This window comes from Dromiciops gliroides, chromosome 2 (genome assembly GCF_019393635.1).
Source record: "Dromiciops gliroides isolate mDroGli1 chromosome 2, mDroGli1.pri, whole genome shotgun sequence".
Taxonomy (NCBI): Eukaryota; Metazoa; Chordata; class Mammalia; order Microbiotheria; family Microbiotheriidae; genus Dromiciops; species Dromiciops gliroides.
The window spans coordinates 360,286,909-360,307,912 of record NC_057862.1 but is presented as its reverse complement, the minus strand read 5'-3'; the positions used below and the strand labels follow the sequence as shown (position 1 = coordinate 360,307,912).

At 38.2% G+C, this 21,004-nt stretch overlaps 1 protein-coding gene across 1 annotated transcript in view; it reads left to right on the top strand.

Annotated features, from left to right (window-relative positions):
* Nucleotides 1-21,004, top strand: part of NCOA6 (nuclear receptor coactivator 6) — a 74,849-nt gene that overhangs the window by 24,729 nt on the left and 29,116 nt on the right. The window contains exons 5-8 of the mRNA XM_043982995.1: nucleotides 3,003-3,158; nucleotides 10,039-10,161; nucleotides 14,573-14,701; nucleotides 18,971-19,789. Coding sequence (XP_043838930.1) covers nucleotides 3,003-3,158; nucleotides 10,039-10,161; nucleotides 14,573-14,701; nucleotides 18,971-19,789 — 1,227 coding nt within the window. The remainder of the gene's footprint in view (nucleotides 1-3,002; nucleotides 3,159-10,038; nucleotides 10,162-14,572; nucleotides 14,702-18,970; nucleotides 19,790-21,004) is intronic.

The window sequence follows — 21,004 nt, the reverse complement described above, 5'->3', positions numbered from 1 at the left end:
TTTCCCATTATAATATACTATCCTTATCAGAGCTCCCATTGGACTAGCTATAGCAGAGCTAGGGGTAAGATGGTCTTCCATTCACAATTGGGACTTAGAGTCTGAGAGTGACAGAATTTAAAACCTGGAAGAAACTTCAAAGCCCATTTAATCCAATGCCTGCAATTTATAGAAAGGAAGAAACTGAGGTCCAGGGAAAGGATATCACTTGGCAAAGTCATGCAGTGAAGTAGTGGAGATTCTGGACTAGAATCCAGGTTTCCTGACTTCTAGCCCTGTGCTTTTTCCATTATACCATGATGGCATTCCCATCTATCACTTCCCACTTGAGAGTTATTCCTTAGTATTGAATCTAAATTCATGAACTTAGCATTCTGGGACTCCTACCAATATATTTCGTCTTGCCAACCTCAGTTCTCATTACTGTTGGGTGAAGAAGGTTTTAATCTTTTATCAATTCTACTTTTGCACTGTCACTTCAATGTAATATTCACACACTCTTACTTGTTTCTAACTTCTCTTTAGAAGTCACTTTTTTTCCTTCACCATCTGTCTCTTACTCCCTTTAAAACTTACCTCTTGGGGCAGCTAGGTGGCACAGTGGATAGAGCACTGGCCCTGGAGTCAGGCGTACCTGAGTTCAAATCCGGCCTCAGACACTTAACACTTACTAGCTGTGTGACCCTGGGCAAGTCACTTAACCCCAATTGCCTCACTTAAAAAAAAAAAGAAAAAAAAAATTTACCTCTTCCTCAATTTGTGTACTCAATTTGAATTCATTTAATTTTCATTAACAACTTATATTTAATAATTATTAACTAATTAATAATAAGCCAATAATAACATATTGCTTTACAGAAGACAAGGAGATTTCCTCATAATATTGTAAGGTAGGCAGCATAGTCATGATCATCCCCATTTTACCAGTTAGACAACTAAGACTTAAAAAGGTTACATGACTAGCCCAGGATCTTATCATTGTGCAGTAGAAAAAGTACTGTATTAAGGGTTGGAGGACCTAGATTTCAATCCCAGCTTTGTTATTTGGTATCTCTGTGACCTTGGGTAGGTCACTTGACTTCTTTGTTTCTCAGTTTCCTCATCTACTAGATGACAATTGTACTACCTGACATCTAAGACCCTTTGCAGCTGAAAATCATCAACAGCAACAACAATATGACTTTTGTAGTTAGTAAGTGGCAGAGCCAAAACTCAAACTGTCTTCCTGGTCCTAAGTCTTGAGCTAAGGCTGTATTATAGGCTTCATTACAATGAAATTTCACAAATTTGGAATAATTCCCAATAGTTTTACCAACTTCCGTGGATTCATGTTATATGCAGATGATTAATAGATTTGTATATTCAGACCTAGTCTCCCCCTAAATCCCAGTGGTACATAACCAACTGCCTTTTAGACATCTCCAACTCGGTGTCCCATGGGCATTTCAACCTCAGTGTATCCAAAGCAGGACTTGTTTTTAAAACTCTTTTATCTGCCTAACTGCCCTATTCCTGTTGGAGGTACCACCATCCATCCTTCTAGGTTTGTAACTGAGGAATTATCTTCAACTCTTCTTTTTCATGCCTTCTATCCAATTAGTTAGCAAGCCTTGGTGATACTATCTCTACAACTTCTTTGACATCTATCCCCTTTCTTCTACTCACACATGGTCACCCCTCAAATTCAGTCCTGTCTCACCTATTGGTCTAGACTATTTTAGTAATTTCCAAGGTGGTCTCCTTGCCTCTAGTCTCTCCCTTTTCTTATCCATCCTGCATATCACTGCTTTGTCCAAGAAGCTACAGTAGCTCCCTCTTGCCACTAGGATAAAATAATATGAACAACTCTTGTTTGACATTGAATGTCCTGCATTCGGCCTCCATTGTAGAGTTTCTATACAGTGTTCTTTATACACTCTATTTCAGCCAAACCAGCCATTCCCTATTTGGGATATTTCATCTATTTTAATACCTCCTCCTGAAGTGTACTTGCTTCTCACCTTTGACTCTTAATTCGTAGCTCCCTACAGGGCTCAGTTTAAATGACACCTCTTAAAGGGCCCATCTTGATTCCTTCTAGTACTTGATCCCCAGTAATCCTCTGAAAATTACTTTTTATTTACCATTCTTCCTTCCTTCCTTCCTTCCTTCCTTCCTTCCTTCCTTCCTTCCTTCCTTCCTTCCTTCCTTCCTTCCTTTCTTTCTTTCTTTCTTTCGCGGGGCAATGAGGATTAAGTGACTTGCCCAGGGTCACACAGCTAGTAAGTGTCAAGTGTCTGAAGCCGGATTTGAACTCAGGTCCTCCTGAATCCAGGGCTGGTGCTTTATCCACTGTGTCACCTAGCTGCCACCAGAAAGACTTCTTAATGGAGAAGGTTGCACTTAAGAAATGTAAAGTCAAACTCTTCAGTAACAAAGCTTTCTAACAGTTTGTTGGGACAGTCCCTTCCCTTTGGCCTTACTTTTTCTACTTTGAGTATCATAATGGTAATATATTGTGATGCTTTAACCTTTCTTGCCCCTGAGGTTTTCTGTACTTCCGTGAAGATTTATGGTAAAGCTTAGCAGAAAAGGATGGTAGCTTAACATAAGAGGTGTTAGAAGCTATCTTACTTACCCAGATTGACAGAGAGCATATTTCTGTGTGCCAGGCACTGTGCTGATATTGGGGTTACAAATACAAGCAAGCAAGATAGTCTCTGATGTTAAAGAGTTTTCCTTCTAATGGGGAAAGACAGACCGTAAAGGGGAACTGGAAAGGGAGGGTTGGGTGTACACATGAGACAGCATTATGTGGAGGCTTCACTCCAGACAAGAGAGGCAGGTGTTCACACCTTAGGGTCAAGAGACTGACAAGCAGAATCCAAGGTTGCAGTGGCAAGCCAAAGATGATTATGATTAGAGTCTAGGCACCATGGTGAGGAGATGGCTAGGAAGAGCATGCTTAGCTCCTTTCCATGACTGACACACTTTTTTTCTTTTCTATTTCTCTTTTAACCAAGAATCCAACAAGCTCAAAGTACAGAAGGTGGAACCTTGGAACAGTGTCCGTGTTACATTTAGCATCCCCCGGGAAGCTGCAGAGCGGTTACGAATTCTGGCTCAGAACAACAATCAGCAACTCCGGGACTTAGGAATTCTCTCTGTTCAGATTGAAGGTATCTCACCCTGCCATTTGCTCATGTAGATAGTTTCAGTTATGGCAGTGGTAGGAATCACCAGAAATAGAAAGCCTGCATTGTGTATTGGAGCAGCTTTATAGATATTTTAAAGTTATATAATTGTTAGGCCTGTTGAATGATAGCCAGATCATAAACCAATCTGTGTTTCCTGTTTTAGCAGCTAAGAGAGGAAGAGTGGTTGAGGTTGGTGCTGTCTTGTCACTCTGCTACCCAGTCCCCTTTGGGATCCAACTATACTGAATTTGTGAGTGATGAAATTCATGGATATAACAATGGTTGTCATGATATAAACATAGTTTTTTAACTTTAGGATGTGTGTACAGCAAACTTTACACCACTTGCTCCCCCTTCTCTCTGCCCTATGATGCCCAAGGGTGTTCAGACAAATAGTAGAGATGGTGGCGGCCACTTTTGCTGTGCTAATAGGATGAGGTGTTGCCATCTTATTGTCTATGGCTGTGGGAGAGTCGTCCTTAAAGTTATCACTTCCTATCCTCCCTAATCCATGTTTGGCCTAACATTGGGAAACAGTCTTTTTCTAAGGATCATTCATAGCTTTGCTATAGCTTCTCGGCAACCTGACCTTGAGTTATGACTAAAGATTGAGAACTAGTACTTTAATAACTTTATTAGGGTACTTATTGAAAAGACCCTGGCTTTAATATATTAATATGTTCATGGTTTCCTTCCTTCTCTTGGAAAGCAGTAGAAACTTGAGGATTTTTCCTTTTAATTCAATTACTTAATTTCATACTCTCTATTTAATAACATCTTCAGACAGTTTCTGCTAAAAATGTCAGTACTTTTATAAGCCTTCAGTAGACAAGTCAGAGTATCCCTCTAACAGCCCCTAGTAAACATGTACTTCCAGGATACACAAAATTAATACTATTTATTTTGTCATCAGTATGATGTGAACATTGTTTTTTAGTACTGGAAGATGGATTTGCACTGGTTATTCTACTCACTTTCTCTCTGTTCTCTTTTTCTTTAAAAACCTTAGATTGACTCACAAAAATTTTAGAGCTACAGAGAACTTAAGAGATCATCTGATCCAAACCTTTTATTTTATCACAGAAGAACCTAAGTCTCAGAGAGTTTACACAATTGGCCACAGTTATATAGCTAGTTAGTAGCCCAAACACCAACATGAGTTTGACTCTGTGCAACAGAGAGCAAAGTAACTTTCTTTGCTTTGTTAATACCATATTTTAGCCAACTGGGTTACATGGCTACAAATTTCAGGAAGAGAAGTTCTTACTGCACATGTTTTTTCTTTTTCTTTTTTTAACATATAAGGTATTTTATTTTTTCTGTTACATGTAAAGATAGTTCTCAACTTTTGTTTATACAAGCTTTACAATTTCAGATTTTTCTCCCTCCCTCCCCCCTCCCCTAGACAGCAGGTAATCTGATATAGGTTATATCTATATATCTATTTATCTATATACATATACATATATCTATACACACACACACACACATATATATATATATATACACATAATAACATTAATCCTATGCATTAGTCCTGTTATAAGAGAAAAAATCAGAGCAATGATGAAAAACCTCAAAATAGAAAAAAAAAACAACAGCACCCAAAACAAAAGAAATAGTATGGTTCATTCAGCATCTATACTCCACAGTTCTTTTTTTTTTTTTTCCCTTGGATTTGGAGATCCTCTTCTATCATGAGTTCCCTGGAACTCTTCTGTACCATTGCATTGGTGAGAAGAATATAGTCCATCACAGTAGGTTAGCACTCAATGTTGATGATACTGTGTACAGTGTTCTTCTGGTTCTGCTCATCTCACTCATCATCAGCTCACATAAGATCCTCCAGGTTTCTCTGAACTCCTGCTCATCATTTCTTACAGCACAATAGTATTTCATTGTATTCATATACCACAACTTGTCCAGCCATTCCCCAATTGATGGACACCCCCTCAACTTCCAATTCCTTGCTACCACGTAAAGAGCAGCTATAAATATTTTTGTACATGTGGGTCCCTTTCCCCTTTCCATGATTTCTTTGGGAAAAAGACCTAAAAGTGGTATTGCTGGGTCAAAGGGTATGCACAGCTTTATCACCCTTTAGGCATAATTCCAAATTGCTCTCCACAATGGTTGGATCAGTTCACAGCTCCACCAACAATGAATTAGTGTTCCAATTTTCCCACAGCTTCTCCAACATTTATTATTTTCTTTTTCTGTCATTTTAGCCAATCTGATAAGTGTCAGGTGGTACCTCAGAGTTGTTTTAATTTGCATCTCTCTAATCAATAGAGATTTAGAGCATTTTTTCATATGGGAATAGATAGCTTTGGTTTCTTCATCAGAAAACTGCCTGTTCATATCCTTTGACCATTTCTCAATTGGGGAATGAATTGGATTTTTATAAATTTGATTTAGTTCCCTATATATTTTAGAGATGAGGCCTTTATCAGAAGTACTGGCCTCAAAAATTGTTTCCCAGCTTTCTGCCTCCCTTCTAATTTTGGATGTGTTGCTTCTGTTTGTACAAAAATTTTTTAATTTAATATAATCAAAATCATCCATTTTGCATTTTATAATATACTCTGTCTCTTGTTTGGTCATAAACTGTTTTCCTTTCCAAATATCTGATAGGTAGACTATTCCTTTCTCTCCTAATTTACCTATGGTATCACCTCTTATGTCTAAATCGTGTATCCATTTTGACCTTATTTTAGTATAAGGTATCAGATGTTGGTCTATGCCTAATTTCTGCCATACTATCTTCCAGTTTTCTCAGCAGTTTTTGTCAAATACTGAGTTCCTATCCCAGAAGCTGGAGTCTTTGGGTTTATCAAACACTACATTACTAGTTGCACATGTTTTTTCAACTCTAGTAATCTGTGCTTCTCTCTGTCCATGAGATGGGGCTATTTTCCTGGAAAGAAAATTTGGGTAAACTACCAGATGTCTTATTCTTTGGAATTCCTTTGTTTCATGTATGGACCATTTCTCCTAGTACAAAAGTCAGTCAATAGTACTTTGGTAAATGGATTTTTTACTCCTTTCTGGATTAAAAAAAAAATGTGATATTCAATTCAAATCTAAGGGTTAACATTGCTTCAGCATTGAGTATCTAATTAAATATTTTCAGTCCACAAAATGGTATCTGGCTCCTAGTTTGGTGGAGGGAAGATGCAAATCTCATTTGGATATTGTTTTTCACTGCTAGGATTGTCTGGAATTCTAGAACTGGGAGAGACTTGAAAGGTTATCTAGTTCAGGGTTTCTTAAACTCTTTCCACTTGCTATCCCTTTTCACCCTAGAAATTTTTACACGACCCCAGGGGTGTGTGTGTGTGCGTGTGTGTATCTGTGTGTGTGCGTGCGCACGCGTGTGTGCATGTGTATGTGTATAAAATATAGGTATATAAAAGGTATATATTACCTTTTATTGTTGGCCAAATTTTTCGTGGCCCCCACATTGTTACACAATCCCACATGGGGTCACCACCCACAGTTTAAGAAGCTTTGATCTACTTCAACTCTTTTGCCTTTGGATAGACCCTTCTATACCAACCCTTGATAAGAAGTTGATCTTTTTTGGGTTGAGTTGTGTTTGGGTTGTCTCTGCTAGAAATGAACAAAGAAGAAAAAGGTGGAAGGAGACCTTTTTGACATTTTTCCTTGGGGACCCAGAATTCAAACTTTTGCCAGAAGATAATATGAAATTTTTCAACTTAAAGCTGACGTGGTTGTGAAATTGCTGGTAACAGTGGGGAATGGTCATTTGTTTACCTATACTTCTTTTGGTTTTGGTTTTGGGTTTTTTTGGCAGGGCAGTGAGGGTTAAGTGACTTGCCCTGGGTCACACAACTAGTAAGTGTCAAGTGTCTAAGGCTGGATCTGAAGTCAGATCTTCCTGAATCCAGGGCCAGTGACTTATCCATTGCACCACCTAGCTGCCCCCTTACCTATACTTCTTACCCCAACCACTTTATGTGTCCGAGTCTTGACACTGTCTTTAATCTGTTCCATACATCCACCTTATTTATGCATCAAAGCATCCCACTGATTGGGAAGCAGTGCATTGATGCCCAACATGGAGAGATTGTGAAAGGTCTCAGGATACTTTGTGTCTATTAATTTCATAGGGAGGGATTAATTTATCCATGAGTCTTATCTGATTCGTAGAAAATACTTAGCACCTAGAAAATTAGTTTCTTCTGAAGATATTAAGTCAATGACTAATCATCAGGAATATTTACTGAGGCACTTCCTATACTGGGAAGGAAGTTGGACTAGATATTTGAGTTCCCTTATAATTCACAAAATCACATAACTGTAACTTCGTTTTTTTAAAAATCTTTTTTCTTTCTTTAAGTTTTCAGCTGTACTTCGATTTTATATTTTAGTGGAGAAAGGGTTAAGTTTAGAAATTTGGCATTCTAATGCTCCCAGAGCAATTTATGCTTAGTGGCTTTACCTGTTACCTATCACTAATTTTATTTCCTTTTTAGTTTGTTCTTGATAGGTTTTATTTATATTATCTTTATTTTCAAATATATGCCCTACACTCCACCCTCACAGTGAGCTAAACAGTCCTTGTAACAAAGAATAAAAAAGGGGGAAAACACAAAACTAAACAACAAATCATCTATATCCAACAATATACACAGTATTCCATATCTATGGTACCCCATATCTACAAAGAAAAGAGGGAGATGTATTTTTCTCATCTCTTCTCTAGAGCCGAGCTCCTTTCAGCTTTCTTTTCTTCTCTTTTTTGTTCTTTCTATTTACATATTTATTTTGTAAGTTATTTTTCTGGTTCTGCTTACTTCACTGAATCATTTCAGAAGTCTTCCTATGCTTCTCTGAATTCTTTTTATGCATTATATCTTGTGACATAATATTCCATGACATTCATATGCCATAATTTGCTTACCTCTTCCCTGTTTGATGAGCATCTACTTTATTTTCAATCTTTGCAGCACAAATAGTGCTGTTCTGAATATTTTAGTATGTATGGAGCTTTTCTAACTGACTTCCTTGGCATATATGTACAGCCAAAGGGTGTAGACAGTTTTAGTGACTTTTCTTGAATGATTCCAAATTGCTTTCCAGAATGGTTAGACCAGCTCACGATTCTAAAAGTATATGAGTGTGCTTTTTTTTTTTCTACAGTACTTCTAAGACTATTCCTATCTTTTAACATGATCTCCAGGGGCAGCTAGGTGGTGCAGTGGACAAAGTACCGGCCCTGGATTCAGGAAGACCTGAGTTCAAATCCAGCCTCAGACACTTGACATTTACTAACTGTGTGACCCAGGGCAAGTCACTTATTCCCTGTTGCCCCGCAAAAAAAAAAAAAAAAAAAAAGATCTCCAATTTATTTGGTATGAAGTAAAAACCTTAAGTTTTTTATTTGCATTTCTTATTTCTTATTGGTTATTTGGAGCAGTCTTTCATAAAGTTGTTAATAGTCTTCACTTCTTTTGACAACTATTCATTCATATCTCTTGACCACTTAAGGCCCTACATCATACATATTTCTGTTAGTTCCATGTATACTGTGGATATCATATCCTCATCAGTGCTGTCACTAATTTTAAAAGCCATTTTAAAATGATTGCTGGACCTAATGTTTTGCCTTTTATTTTTAATAAAAGCTGCCATTTAACACTATACTGGGCTGTTGAAATGTTTTGGTCTATTTGGTAGATAGTAAATTAAGTCTTGTTTTTGAACAAGTTTCATGGTATTTACATTTATGTAACCTTTTCAGGTTTCAGTTTTTGGTTGTTGTGTTCCCTTTTAATTTCAGCACATGCTGCTTTGGAGAATTACAAGGACCTTATTTAGTGCTGTGTAGCCATTGTGTGTTCATGGGAGGACTCTTTCTAACTTTGTCCTCTCCTGAAAGTATTATTTAGCATTAGGATTGAAGTATCACTTTAACCGCCCATCCTTGGTATCTACTATTCATTGCATTATAGTGAGACTTTGTTATTTATGCTTTCTGTAACAATAATAAATATTTAATAAGTGACTTTTGTGTACGGGGCAACATGCTAGACCATAGGAGAGAGAGTTTAGATAAGACATGGTTCCTTCCATTTGGGAGAGGGCTAAGACACTGAGATAAGTAGCTTTACTACACAACGGTACTTCTGGTAAGTAACCCCCTTTAGTCAGGGAAGGAGCCATATGATACTGAATTCTAGACTGTATTCTTTCCTCCTATATAATAGTAACTTGTATAAAGGCACTATGGTAGAGTGGATTTGAGAGCTGACTTCAAAGGCAGTAGGACCTGGCTTCAAGTCCTGCCTTTGTCATGTACTGTCTGTGTGGTCCTGAGCAAGTTACTTAACCTCTCATTGCTCTTGGCAACTCTCTGAGACTGGAAGTTGCCCAGAAGTTGCTAACCTGCATTGGAGAGAAAATTTTCTCACTGAGGAATTCCTTGTATTATTAGCTACCTTGTATAGGTCCAACTCTTCATGACCTTATTTGTTGTTTTCTTGGCAAAGATACTAGAATGGTTTGCCATTTCTTTGTTCAGCTCATTTTATAGATGAGGAAACTGAGGTAAACAGGGTTAAGTGCCTTGCCCAGGGTCACACAGCTGGTAAGTGTCTGAGGCTGGATTTGAATTCAGAAAGATGAGTCTTTCTGACTTTAGGTCCAGTGCTTTATCCACTGCACCATATAACTGCAAATCTATCATAGCCAATAGAAATGATTGACATTTAGCCTATTAGGACTGTATGCTTATGTTTGTCGGGAAAAGATGCAGCTTATTCTCATAATTGACTTGGGAAGCATGGTTATTCTCATTGAAATAGTTTCCTCTTTTCAACCCGACTGCCCTTTTCAGGTGAAGGTGCAATCAACCTGGCTTTGGCTCAGAATCGAAGCCAAGAAGTTCGAATGAATGGCCCTGTGGGACCTGGAAATTCTGTTAGAATGGAGACAGGATTTCCCATGGCAAGTGGCCCAGGTAAGAATTAATTTATCACTATTAAGTATTTTTTGTTAGTAGCAACTTGAACTCTCTAGGACTCATTTTTGGTTGGCTGTGTCACTTATGGGAGGAAAAGAATGTCAATATATTATTTTTTTCCAATTTTAATAGTATTTTTTCTAGTTACATGTAAAGATAGTTTTTTGTATTATAGTTTTTTGTTTTGTTTTGTTTTTTTGGTGAGGCAATTGGGGTTAAGTGACTTGCCCAAGGTCCCACAGCTAGTAAGTAGTAAGTGTCTGAGGCTGGATTTGAACTCAGGTACCCCTGAATCCAGGGCCGGTGCTTTATCTACTGCACCACCTAGCTGCCCGTAAAGATAGCTTTCAACATTTGTTTCTATAACATTTTGAGTTCCAAATTTTTCTCCCTCACCCCTTCCCAAGACAGAAAGGAATCTGATATAGAGTATATATGTACAATCCACATTAAACATATTTCTCATTAGTCATGTTGTGAAAGAAGAATCAGAACAATAGGGAAAATCCTCAAAAAACAACAAAAAAAGGAAAAATAGTATGTTCAATTTGCATCCAGATTCCACAGTTCTTTTTTCTGGATGTGAAGAGCACTTTCCATCATCAGTTCTTTGGAATTGTCTTGGATCATTATATTGCTGAGAAGAGCTAAGTCTATCACAGTTGATCATCACTCAGTGTTGCTGTTACTGTGTACAGTGTTCTTTTGGTTCTGCTCACTTCACTCAGCATTAGTCCATTTAAGTCTTTCCATGGGTTTCTGAAATCTACCTGCTCATCATTTCTTTTGATTTTTTGTTTTTGTTTTGCAGGGCAATGGGGGTTAAGTGACTTGCCCAGGGTCATATAGCTAGTAAGTGTCAAGTGTCTGAGGCTGGCTTGAACTCAGGTCCTCCTGAATCCAGGGCCAGTGCTTTATCCATTGCACCACCTAGCTGCCCCCTGCTCATCATTTCTTACAGCACAATTGTATTCCATTACATTCATATACCACAATTTGTTCAGCCATTCCCCAGTTGATGGGCATTCCCTAGATTTCCAATTCTTTGCCACCACAAAGAGAGCTGCTATAAATATTTTTGTACATGTGAATCCTTTTTTTTCCCTTTTTTATGATCTCTTTAGGATGCAGGCCTAGTAGTGGTATTACTGAGTCAAAGGGTATGCACAGTCCCATAGCCCTTTGGGCATAGTTCAAAATTGCCCTCCAGAATGTCAATATATTATTTAAGAAACGACCAGTTGTCAGTCTTTAGCATCTGCAGTGAATTTGTTATGTTCAGGAAATCCAAACTAAATGTAATATTGACCTAACCCAGACAGAAACAAACTAGTCTTTTTGGGGAAAGAAAGCAAACCAAGTCAATCATGTAATTCATTTGCAGTGAAGTTCATGTTTTTTGAGAGTTTTCTTCTGCTATTTTTCTTCCATTAGTGATAGGTAACTGAGCATTGACTAATGAAATTTTCCCATTGCACTTAAACCTTAATCTTCAACTACAAAGTGTCTGCATTAGTATTTATTATACAATGTGAATATGCAAAGGATCTATGATTTTTTTAATTGTTGATATATTTTATTTTTAGACATCACCAAAATTTTCCCCATTATCCTTCCTCTTCCCCATATAACAAATAATATTCTCTCTATGTACTGTTTTCTTTCTTTTTAAAATAAATTTTATTGGTATCTTTTATTTAAATCACCAGACTTTCCCCCAGTACCCTTTTCCTTCCTCTCTTAGCCATCCCATATAACAAATAATAACTTTTTAAAAAAAAGAAAAAAAATGAACAGAACTGATCAATACATTGAAAAACTCTGAAAATATTTGCAGTATAGCAAATAGTAGGGATTGTCCTCATATTTTGCATCATTCTCTAAGTCTTTCTGTTTACATTGTTGTAGACATTGCATATATTATTTTCTTAGTGCTGCACTTTGGATCATATTATGTAAATCTTTCCCTTTTTTGGAGACTGTGAAACATTTTTACTTGTATATTCTTGAGGGATAATTTTAGCAAATAATCAAGACAAGTTAACAAGCAATTATTAAGCACCATCCATATGAAATAGACTGTATCTGTGTCCTCGAGCTCACAGCCTAAAGGGGAAGATAATAAGTAAAGAACTGTTTCCAAATAAAATATTCACAGGATAAATTGGAGATAATATCAGGGGGAAGGAACAAAGATTTAGGACTGGAAACAGCTTCTTATAGAAGATGGGACTTGAGCTAAGACTTGAAGGAAGCCAGAGAAACCAGGAGTTGAAGATGAGGAGGGAGATGCACATCTTCTCTGTGCATAGGAGAGAGCTGGGAGGTGGAGTGTCATCTAAGGGAAGTAGTAGGTCGTTAAGGTTTATGAAGGGCTTTAAAAGCTAAACAGAGAATTTTGTATTTGATCCTGCACATGATAGGAAGTGACTGGAGTTGTATGCCTTATATTTCTATCTCACTCTTCCTAGTCTTCATCCTCACTTCAATTTCCACTGCTTCTCTCTCTCTGTTCCCCCAAGTTATTATCCTTGTTCTGGCCTTAATAGTATTAAGTTAATTAACATTATTAACTCTATAGTTAATCAATTCAACTATATATTGTCTTCCATCCTTGACTGACTCCCTTTTCCTGGTTCTCTCAATCATTATGCTGAAGAAAGTTACATCTCTGTGCTAACTGGGTCCATTCCAATTTTATGTTATCTTATCTCAACTGGATCCTCATTGCATGGCATAACTTTTATTCTTTGTCTTGGTTCTCTTTCCCAGCTGATTCTGCAGTAGCTCCAGCTTTCTCTTCTCTCCCGATTCCTCCAGCTCCTCTAATCTCTCTCCTAGTAGTCTTTACCCCTTAGTATCCTGAGGAAATTGAAGTGATCCATTAGCTCCTCCAGCTCTTTTATCTCATATCTTAAAACTCCTTTGCATCTTTACTCAACCCCTTCTCCTTTGAATACAAGGTGAATCTTCTTGCTAAAGTCAACCCCTCTATAGCTATTGTAGGTCCTCTCTTCTCTCCCTTCTTCTGTGAAAGCTTATCCCATAGATCATTTCTTTAATCTTCAATCTCTTCCTATCTATTGGCTCCATACTGTGACAACTTCTCCCCACCCCCCAGCCCCTGCCCCAAACCAAAAATACTCAAAAAAAAACCCCTTCACTTGACCCTGCCATCTCATTAAACTTTCATCCTACAGCTTCCTTTTTCTTGCCACATATTGAGAAAGAATCATCTATGCTTGCTGATTCTACTTGATCATCCAGCCCCTTGCAAAATGGCTTCCAAGCTTATCTCCTTCTCTCCTCTAAGCTCCCCTCTTGATTTGGAGAGTACTACGGGCCTTTCCATTTTCCCAGATCTCCAAACTTGGAGTAATCCTCAATTTTACCTCATCCCCATAACCATCAGTTGCTAAGTCTTGCTGATTCTACTTCTATCATGTTCCTTGCATCTGTCACATTCTTTTGACTCACATAACCACCACCCTTTCTTTTTTTTTTTTTTTTTTTTTTTTAGTGAGGCAATTGGGGTTAAGTGACTTGCCCAGGGTCACACAACTAGTAAATGTTAAGTGTCTGAGGCCGGATTTGAACTCAGGTACTCCTGACTCCAGGGCCGGTACTCTATCCACTGCGCCACCTAGCTGCCCCCCCCACCCTTTCTAACCCTAATTTCATACTACTCCGTATTTATGGGTTTTATGCCCCATTCATAGCTTGTCTCTGAACTTGACTCTCATTTTCTGTCTCTGTATTTGCACAAGCCATCTCCTATATCTAGAATGTACTCCCTTTTTATTTATACCTCTTGAAATCCTTTTATTCTATTAAGGTTCGTCACAGGTATCCTTGTCCATGAAAATTTTCTTGACCTCCCACTATCCTCTAGTTGTTAGTGCTTTTTTTCCTCTTTAGTTTTCCTTGTATAATATATTTGTGTATCTCTCTTATCCCCTTAGTAGGATGTAAGCTTGTTAAGAGCAAGGACTATTGTTTTTTTTCCTTAGTATCCCTAGAACAATATGTAGTAGTAGCATATAGTACACAGTGCATAACTTAATAAATGTTGATTGGATTGAATTGAATTGAATTGAATGAGGCAGCATGGTATATTAGAATACTGAATTGGAATAGAGAGACTTGTGTTCAAATCCTAACTCTGACACCTATTAGCTGTGTGCCCTCTGGCAAGTCACTTCCTCTCTCTGCTTCTCAGTTTCCTCTTTGGTAATATAATACTTATATTGCCTACCTCATAGGGTTGTTCTTTTGTTTTGGGGCAGGGTTCTTTTTTAAAAGATACTTGGTTAACCTTAAGGTGCTATGGAAATGTGTATTTTGAGGATAATTCTAAGTCATTATTCTGCTCTTAGAAAAACTAATGGATTTCAAATTTTTTTAATAGGATTAATAAGGATGAACAATCCTGCAGCTGTTATGATGTCCCAGGGTGGAAATGTATCTTCTTCCATGATAGCAGCTGGTGCTAACCCAGAGCTGCAGACCAGAGCACCTCGACCTGCTTCACAGTCAGGTAATGAACTCAGGTATTTGGCTAAAAGTCCATTGTAAAGTTCAGGATGGCATTTTGTGGCGCTGAGCTTCTACCCACTTGTTTAGGTTAAGAGTGTGTTGAGAAGTTTTTAAAAAGGAAAAAATTAAGCCAAAATGAGTGGATCAGAGTCATTAGATAACGACAGTATGTATAGTGCCATATCCATTGTCCCCTACCTCTGCAAAAAAGTGGAAGATGTAATTTTTCCTACCTTTTGTTAGGGGCCAAGCTTAACAGCAAACATTTCTTAAATACATATTATGTACAGGGTTGTTTTTTTTTTTTGTCTTAGTAGCTTTCTTTTTTTTTTTTTTTGGTGAGGCAGTTGGGGCCAAGCGACCTGCCCAGGGTCACACAGCCAGTAATTGTTAAGTGTCTGAGGCTGGATCCGAACTCAGGTCCTCCCGAATCCAGGGTCAGCACTCCATCCACTGCACCACCTAGCTGCCCCCTTTCATTTTCTTAAAATGACAAAGGGTTCTGGGGGTAAAGTGGGGGAAGACTTGTTAGTTATCTTCTAGGTTATTCCTCTTAACACATTCATAGAATGTGAGAACTATAATGAATGAACAAGCATTTCTTAACCACTTACTATATGCAAAGCACCTTGGATACAGGTAGAAAGCGAGACATTTCCTTTTTTCATGGACTTTTTTCATATTCTTATAAGGGGATATAACACACAAAGAAGATTTGAACACAATCAGAAGGTAAGGCCTCTGACCCTTAGGTTTGCTGAAGCAACAAAGCAGATAGTAATGCATCTTCTTTAATATTATTTCCACTGATAAAGCCATATCCATTTCTTTTGTTTGTTTGTTTTGGTTTGGGTTTTTTGCGGGGCAGTGGGGGTCAAGTGACTTGACCAGGGTCACACAGCTAGTAAGTGTCAAGTGTCTGAGGCCGGATTTGAACTCAGGTCCTCTTGAATCCAGGACCAGTGCTTTATCCACTGCACCACCTAGCTGCCCCCAAGCCATATCCATTTCTGCTATCGAATCATTTGATATTGTTTGGTGGGCTTTGGTGACAAGAACTTTCCCCAGTGTTTTGTAATTGTGACTGTGGCACTTGCAGAAGCGGTTTCTAGGTCTTATCTTCACAAGAATTGATTCTCTGAATGATAACTATAGTAATTGTGTGCTAGAAGCCTGGAAAACGCTATTCCAGCCACCATATTTTAAAAGGGAGGAATCAGATCCAAAAATATTTAGATGTTTAACCATTTTTATCTGGGATTTTTGATCTTTTGCCCATTTAAACATTCTGGCAATTAGCTATTTTGAGGGACCTTATTATTAGCTCATGTTTATAATAGTACAACAAGATTTTCAAAGTCCTTAAGACAACCCCCTGAGACAGAAAGAATGTTGTTGTTGTCATTTTTATAGAGAAAGAAACTGAGGTAAAGTGAATTATCCATACTCTAATGAAAGTTGGACCCAAAATTTGCACCTGGGTTTTGTGATTCTGAATCTAGTTCTGCTCTTATTCCATCCTGCCTACTATTTCTTAATATTTGTGTAATTATTAGATTATTTAATTTACTTAAAGCAAAAAAAGTATTGTTTTTTTCTATTTGAAGGTCATGTAGAATCTCAGAGATGGAAGAAATATAAAAGGCTTTCTATTTCCACCCAAGATTATAGTAATAACTAATAGGATACAAATTTTAAGCCTGTTTTTTCATAGTTGGGGTTAGATTTATTTTATTTTACTTTAACTTAATGCCTTTATTTGGTCCCCTTTGTAGCCAGTGACACAAATTCCCAGACAACTCGCCTGAATTAGGCATGCAGATTGTAGCTAGGGAACAGAGCAGAGGCGACTAGACAATACAGGGATTGAACCTTGACATTGTGGGAGTATGCTTTAATCAATCCTTACTATCCACAGTCGTGGGGGTAGGGGCTTGATTATGTCATCTTTTCTTAGTGTTTATCTTGTTAGTTGTTGGATTCTTTAGAATATGAAAGTAGCTTGTGTGACGCGATTTTGTTTAGTGCTTGGCTCCTTTCTTTGTCAAGAAACACTAAGTTAAAATTAAAAAAAAATTTTTTTTTCAAAACAGTAGAAATTTGCCTCCTCTCCACATTTAGGATGAAAATAAACCACCTCTGTTACAAACTAATCAAGCGGAACAGACTTCCACATTGGCTATATTCTCATACACATATAAGTGCAGATATATGACTTGTTAGCACCAATTTATTTTTCAGTGAGCCTTGAGAACCTAGCAAAGGCATTGACTTTAGATAGAATTGATCTTGTTATCTTAGACAGAAAACCTATCTTTTCACCATTTCTTAATGTCCTTCCCTTTGCTGACTATTTTTCTCTTTGATAACATTAGTTTGTCTAAGCAGAAAGCTTGTTAGTTTTACTTTAGGCCTGTGGTTCCCAGTAAGGAAATTCCTTCTATTAGTGTAGTTTGGGACCTACTCTACCACTTATAGTAGTCCATTGCTGGGCCACTGAGGTTAAGTGATTTGCCCAGAGTCACACAGCCATTATAAGTCAGAAGCAGAACTTAAAACTCAGGTCTTCTGATTCCTAGTCTAGATTGATGTCACTATGCCATGCTGATTCTTACATGAGCATTTTCAAGTTGAAACTTTTTTGATTCTTTTAAAGCCTGTGAATGGGCCATTGCTTTAGGATTTGATTCCATTTATTTCTTTTCTTCTTCTTCTTCTTCTTTTTTTTTTTTTGCAGGGCAGTGTGGGTTAAGTTATCTGCCGAATTTGAACTCAGGTCCTCCCGAATCCAGGGCCAGTGCTTTATCCACTGTGCCACCTAGCTGCCCCATTCATTTCTTTACGCTTTACAGAAGGCATTCAACATATGATTAGATATGTGTACTTTGATTTTCTTGCTCTTCTCATTGAATAAATACTACATAATAAATACCTCTACTTTCTTTTTTACTGCTTTTCTTTAACAATTTTCATTGATATCAAACACAATAACACATGCACACATATTCAGTTTGCTTTACAACAATCACCGTTTTGTTGTAGTTTTTAGTCCAATGAAATTAACAAGCATTAAGTGTTATGTGTCAGGCCCTGTGCTAAGCACTGGCGATACAGAGAAAGGCAAAAAGCAGTCTTTGCCCTCAAGAAGCTAACAGTCTTTTTAGGGAGACAACATGCAAACAACTAAGTACAAACAAGATACATACAAGATACATTGGATGTAATCTAAGAGAGCAGATACTAGCCTTAAAGTTGATCAGGCAAATCTTCTTGCTGAAGGTAGGATTTTGGCTGAAATTTGAAGGAAGTCAGGAGGCTGAGCCCCTAAAAATACCTGGAGTCAGGCGATGTAGCACTTTGTTTGAGGAACAATAGGCAGGCCAGTGTCACTGGATTGTAGAGTACATGGAGGGGAGTAAAGGGCAAGAAAAGGAAAGGTAGGAATAGACCAAGTTATAAAGGGCTTTAAAAAGACCTGCCCTTTGAAAGCTGATTGGAGGATGGGCTGGAGTGGGAAGAGGCATGTGGCAGGGAGACCTACCAAAAAGCTATTTCAGTAGTCTAGGCTTGAAGTGATGAGAGCCAGCAGCACCAGTGTGGTGGTAAGGTCACAGGAGAGAAAGGAGCATATGTGAAAGATGTTTTGAAGACTGAATCAACAGGACATGGCAGTTGATTAGTTATAGGAAGTAAGGGAGTGAGGAATTGAGAATGACACCTAAGTTGTGAACCTAATTGACTAGAAGGATGGTATCATTCTTGATAGTAATAGAGAAGTTAGTTAGAAAGAAGTGAAGGTTTTTGAGGAAAGATAATGAATTCAGTTTTGGACATGTTGTTAAAGATTTCTTTGGGACAGGATATCCAGTTCAAGATATACAATAGACAATTGGATTGGGTTTCAGGATGGAGGTCGGGGCTGGATAAATTGATCTGAGAATCATCTGCAAAAATGATAATTGAATCCATGAGACCTGTTGAGTCATAAGAGAACCTCGTATAGACTGAGGATCATAAGTCCTGGGACTTTTTTTCCCCACCATTGGCACTAAATGTATGATTATGGGCAGGTCACTTCACCTTTTCAGCCTCTTTAAAATGGGGATGATAGTACCTAAGCTACCTATAATAAAGTTATTATGAGGAAAGTGTTCTGTAAAACTTCAATCTAATAATGGTTTGTAAACCTTAAAGTCTTATAGAAAAATGCTATTATTACTTGTCAGTGGCATTAGGAAGATTATCCCTTTGTTGATTTTCTTTAAAACAGATTCAGGGGATCCACTTCTCTCGGGGCTTCCTCTACAGCAACAGAGTCATACCTCAGGGTCTTTGGCTCCTCAACTCCACCAAATGCAGACTGTGCCAGTTAACAGACAAATAAATCCACCTAATTTTCAGCAGCTTCAACAGCAGCAGCAGATGCAACCTAGACCCCCACAGCAACATCAGCAGCAGCAGCCACAGGGTATTCGGCCTCCTTTTACTGCTCCCACTCAGGTGCCCGTGCCTCCTGGCTGGAACCAGTTGCCTTCTGGAGCTCTTCAGCCTCCACCAGCCCAGGGTGCTCTGGGTACTTTGACAGCAAACCAAGGATGGAAAAAGGCACCCCTTCCTGGTCCTATGCAGCAGCAGCTTCAGGCAAGGCCAACTCTAGCCACAGTACAGACTCCTTCCCATCCTCCACCTCCATATCCCTTTGGAAGCCAGCAAGCCTCACAGTCCCACACAAACTTTCCTCCAATGAGCAACCCAGGTCAATTTACTGCTCCTCAAATGAAGAGCCTTCAAGGGGGACCTTCCCGGGTTCCTACACCACTTCAGCAGCCTCACCTAACAAACAAGTCTCCTGCTTCGTCCCCCTCCTCCTTTCAGCAGGGATCTCCTGCATCATCTCCAACAGTTAACCAAACACAGCAGCAGATGGGACCAAGGCCACCTCAAAATAACCCTCTTCCCCAAGGATTTCAGCAGCCTGTCACTTCTCCTGGTCGAAATCCTATGGTTCAACAGGGAAATGTACCACCCAACTTCATGGTGATGCAACAGCAAAATCAGGGTCCACAGGGTTTACATCCAGGTCTAGGAGGTGAGCTGGACTGAACATATTTTTGCCATTCAATTTCTTAGAAAAATTGCTAGAACTTCATCTGCCTTTTTCAATTAGCATGGATAAAGCTATAATGTTAGGATCTAATTCATGTTTTACACTGCATGGTTAGTGTTGTCATATTAATTTAGCTACTTTGATGTATCATATGATATCTTGATAATTAAGCCAACCATCTTTTTGCAAATACAGGTAACCAGGTTAGGTGTGTTCATTTTGTTTTCTGAAATCCTTTGACTTGTCAAGTAAGAAAAATGTGTCAAGAAAATCACATTTTATAAATAATTAGTTCAGTCACAAAACTGAAATGTTAGGTTTTTCCTCACGCCAAAATAAAAAGATCAAGTATGGAATTTTATTTTAAGTCTTGAGAGAAAAAGAGCTGTCACCCATCACAGTCTATTGATTTTAGTACGTTGTTATTTAGTAGTTTAAGTTGTGTTCAATTCTTTGTGACTCCATTTGGGCTTTTCTTGGCAAAGATACTGTGTTTTCTTGGCAGAGATACTAGAGTGGTTTGCCGTTCCCTTTTCCAGCTCATTTTAGAGAAGAGGAAACAGGCAAACGGAGCTAAGTGACTTGCCCAGGGTCACATAGCTAGTAAGTGTCTGAGGCTGGATTTGAATTCAGGAAGATGAGTCTTTTCTGATTCCAGGCCCAGCTCTCTATCCACTGCACAACCTAGCTGCCTCTTTTAGTACACCAAATACTTATAAAACAGTAAACGTGATCTTTTGATAAGTTTGGTAAAACTTTGTTAAAATGCAAAAGAAGAGTTCAGAACGCATTGACTTTTACAGTATTGTAATGCAGATAGCTGCTCCTTAGAGAGGGAGCTCCACTAGTTAAACCTAAAGGAGATTTATTTATTAATTTTTAAGGTGTCTCTCGTATGAAGAAAAAGCAATGGAGCTTAATGTGTGAGAGGTAAAACGATTACCGTAAAACTTATCCATCTCCATGTTTATTATTTATTGTTATTAATCATTTATCTAGTGCACAAGAATGTGCTTGGAGCTTTTCAATAAGACATAGAAAGCACGGTTACAATTATCATCTGATAAAACATGCTAAAAAAAAAGTCACTTTCCCACCCCCAAAATATTCCTTAAAGCACTAGTACAGCATAGTAAAGGCATGTTCTCATAGTTTCTGGTGAACTTGAGTTGCTCATCGATCTTTTCACTGGCTTGC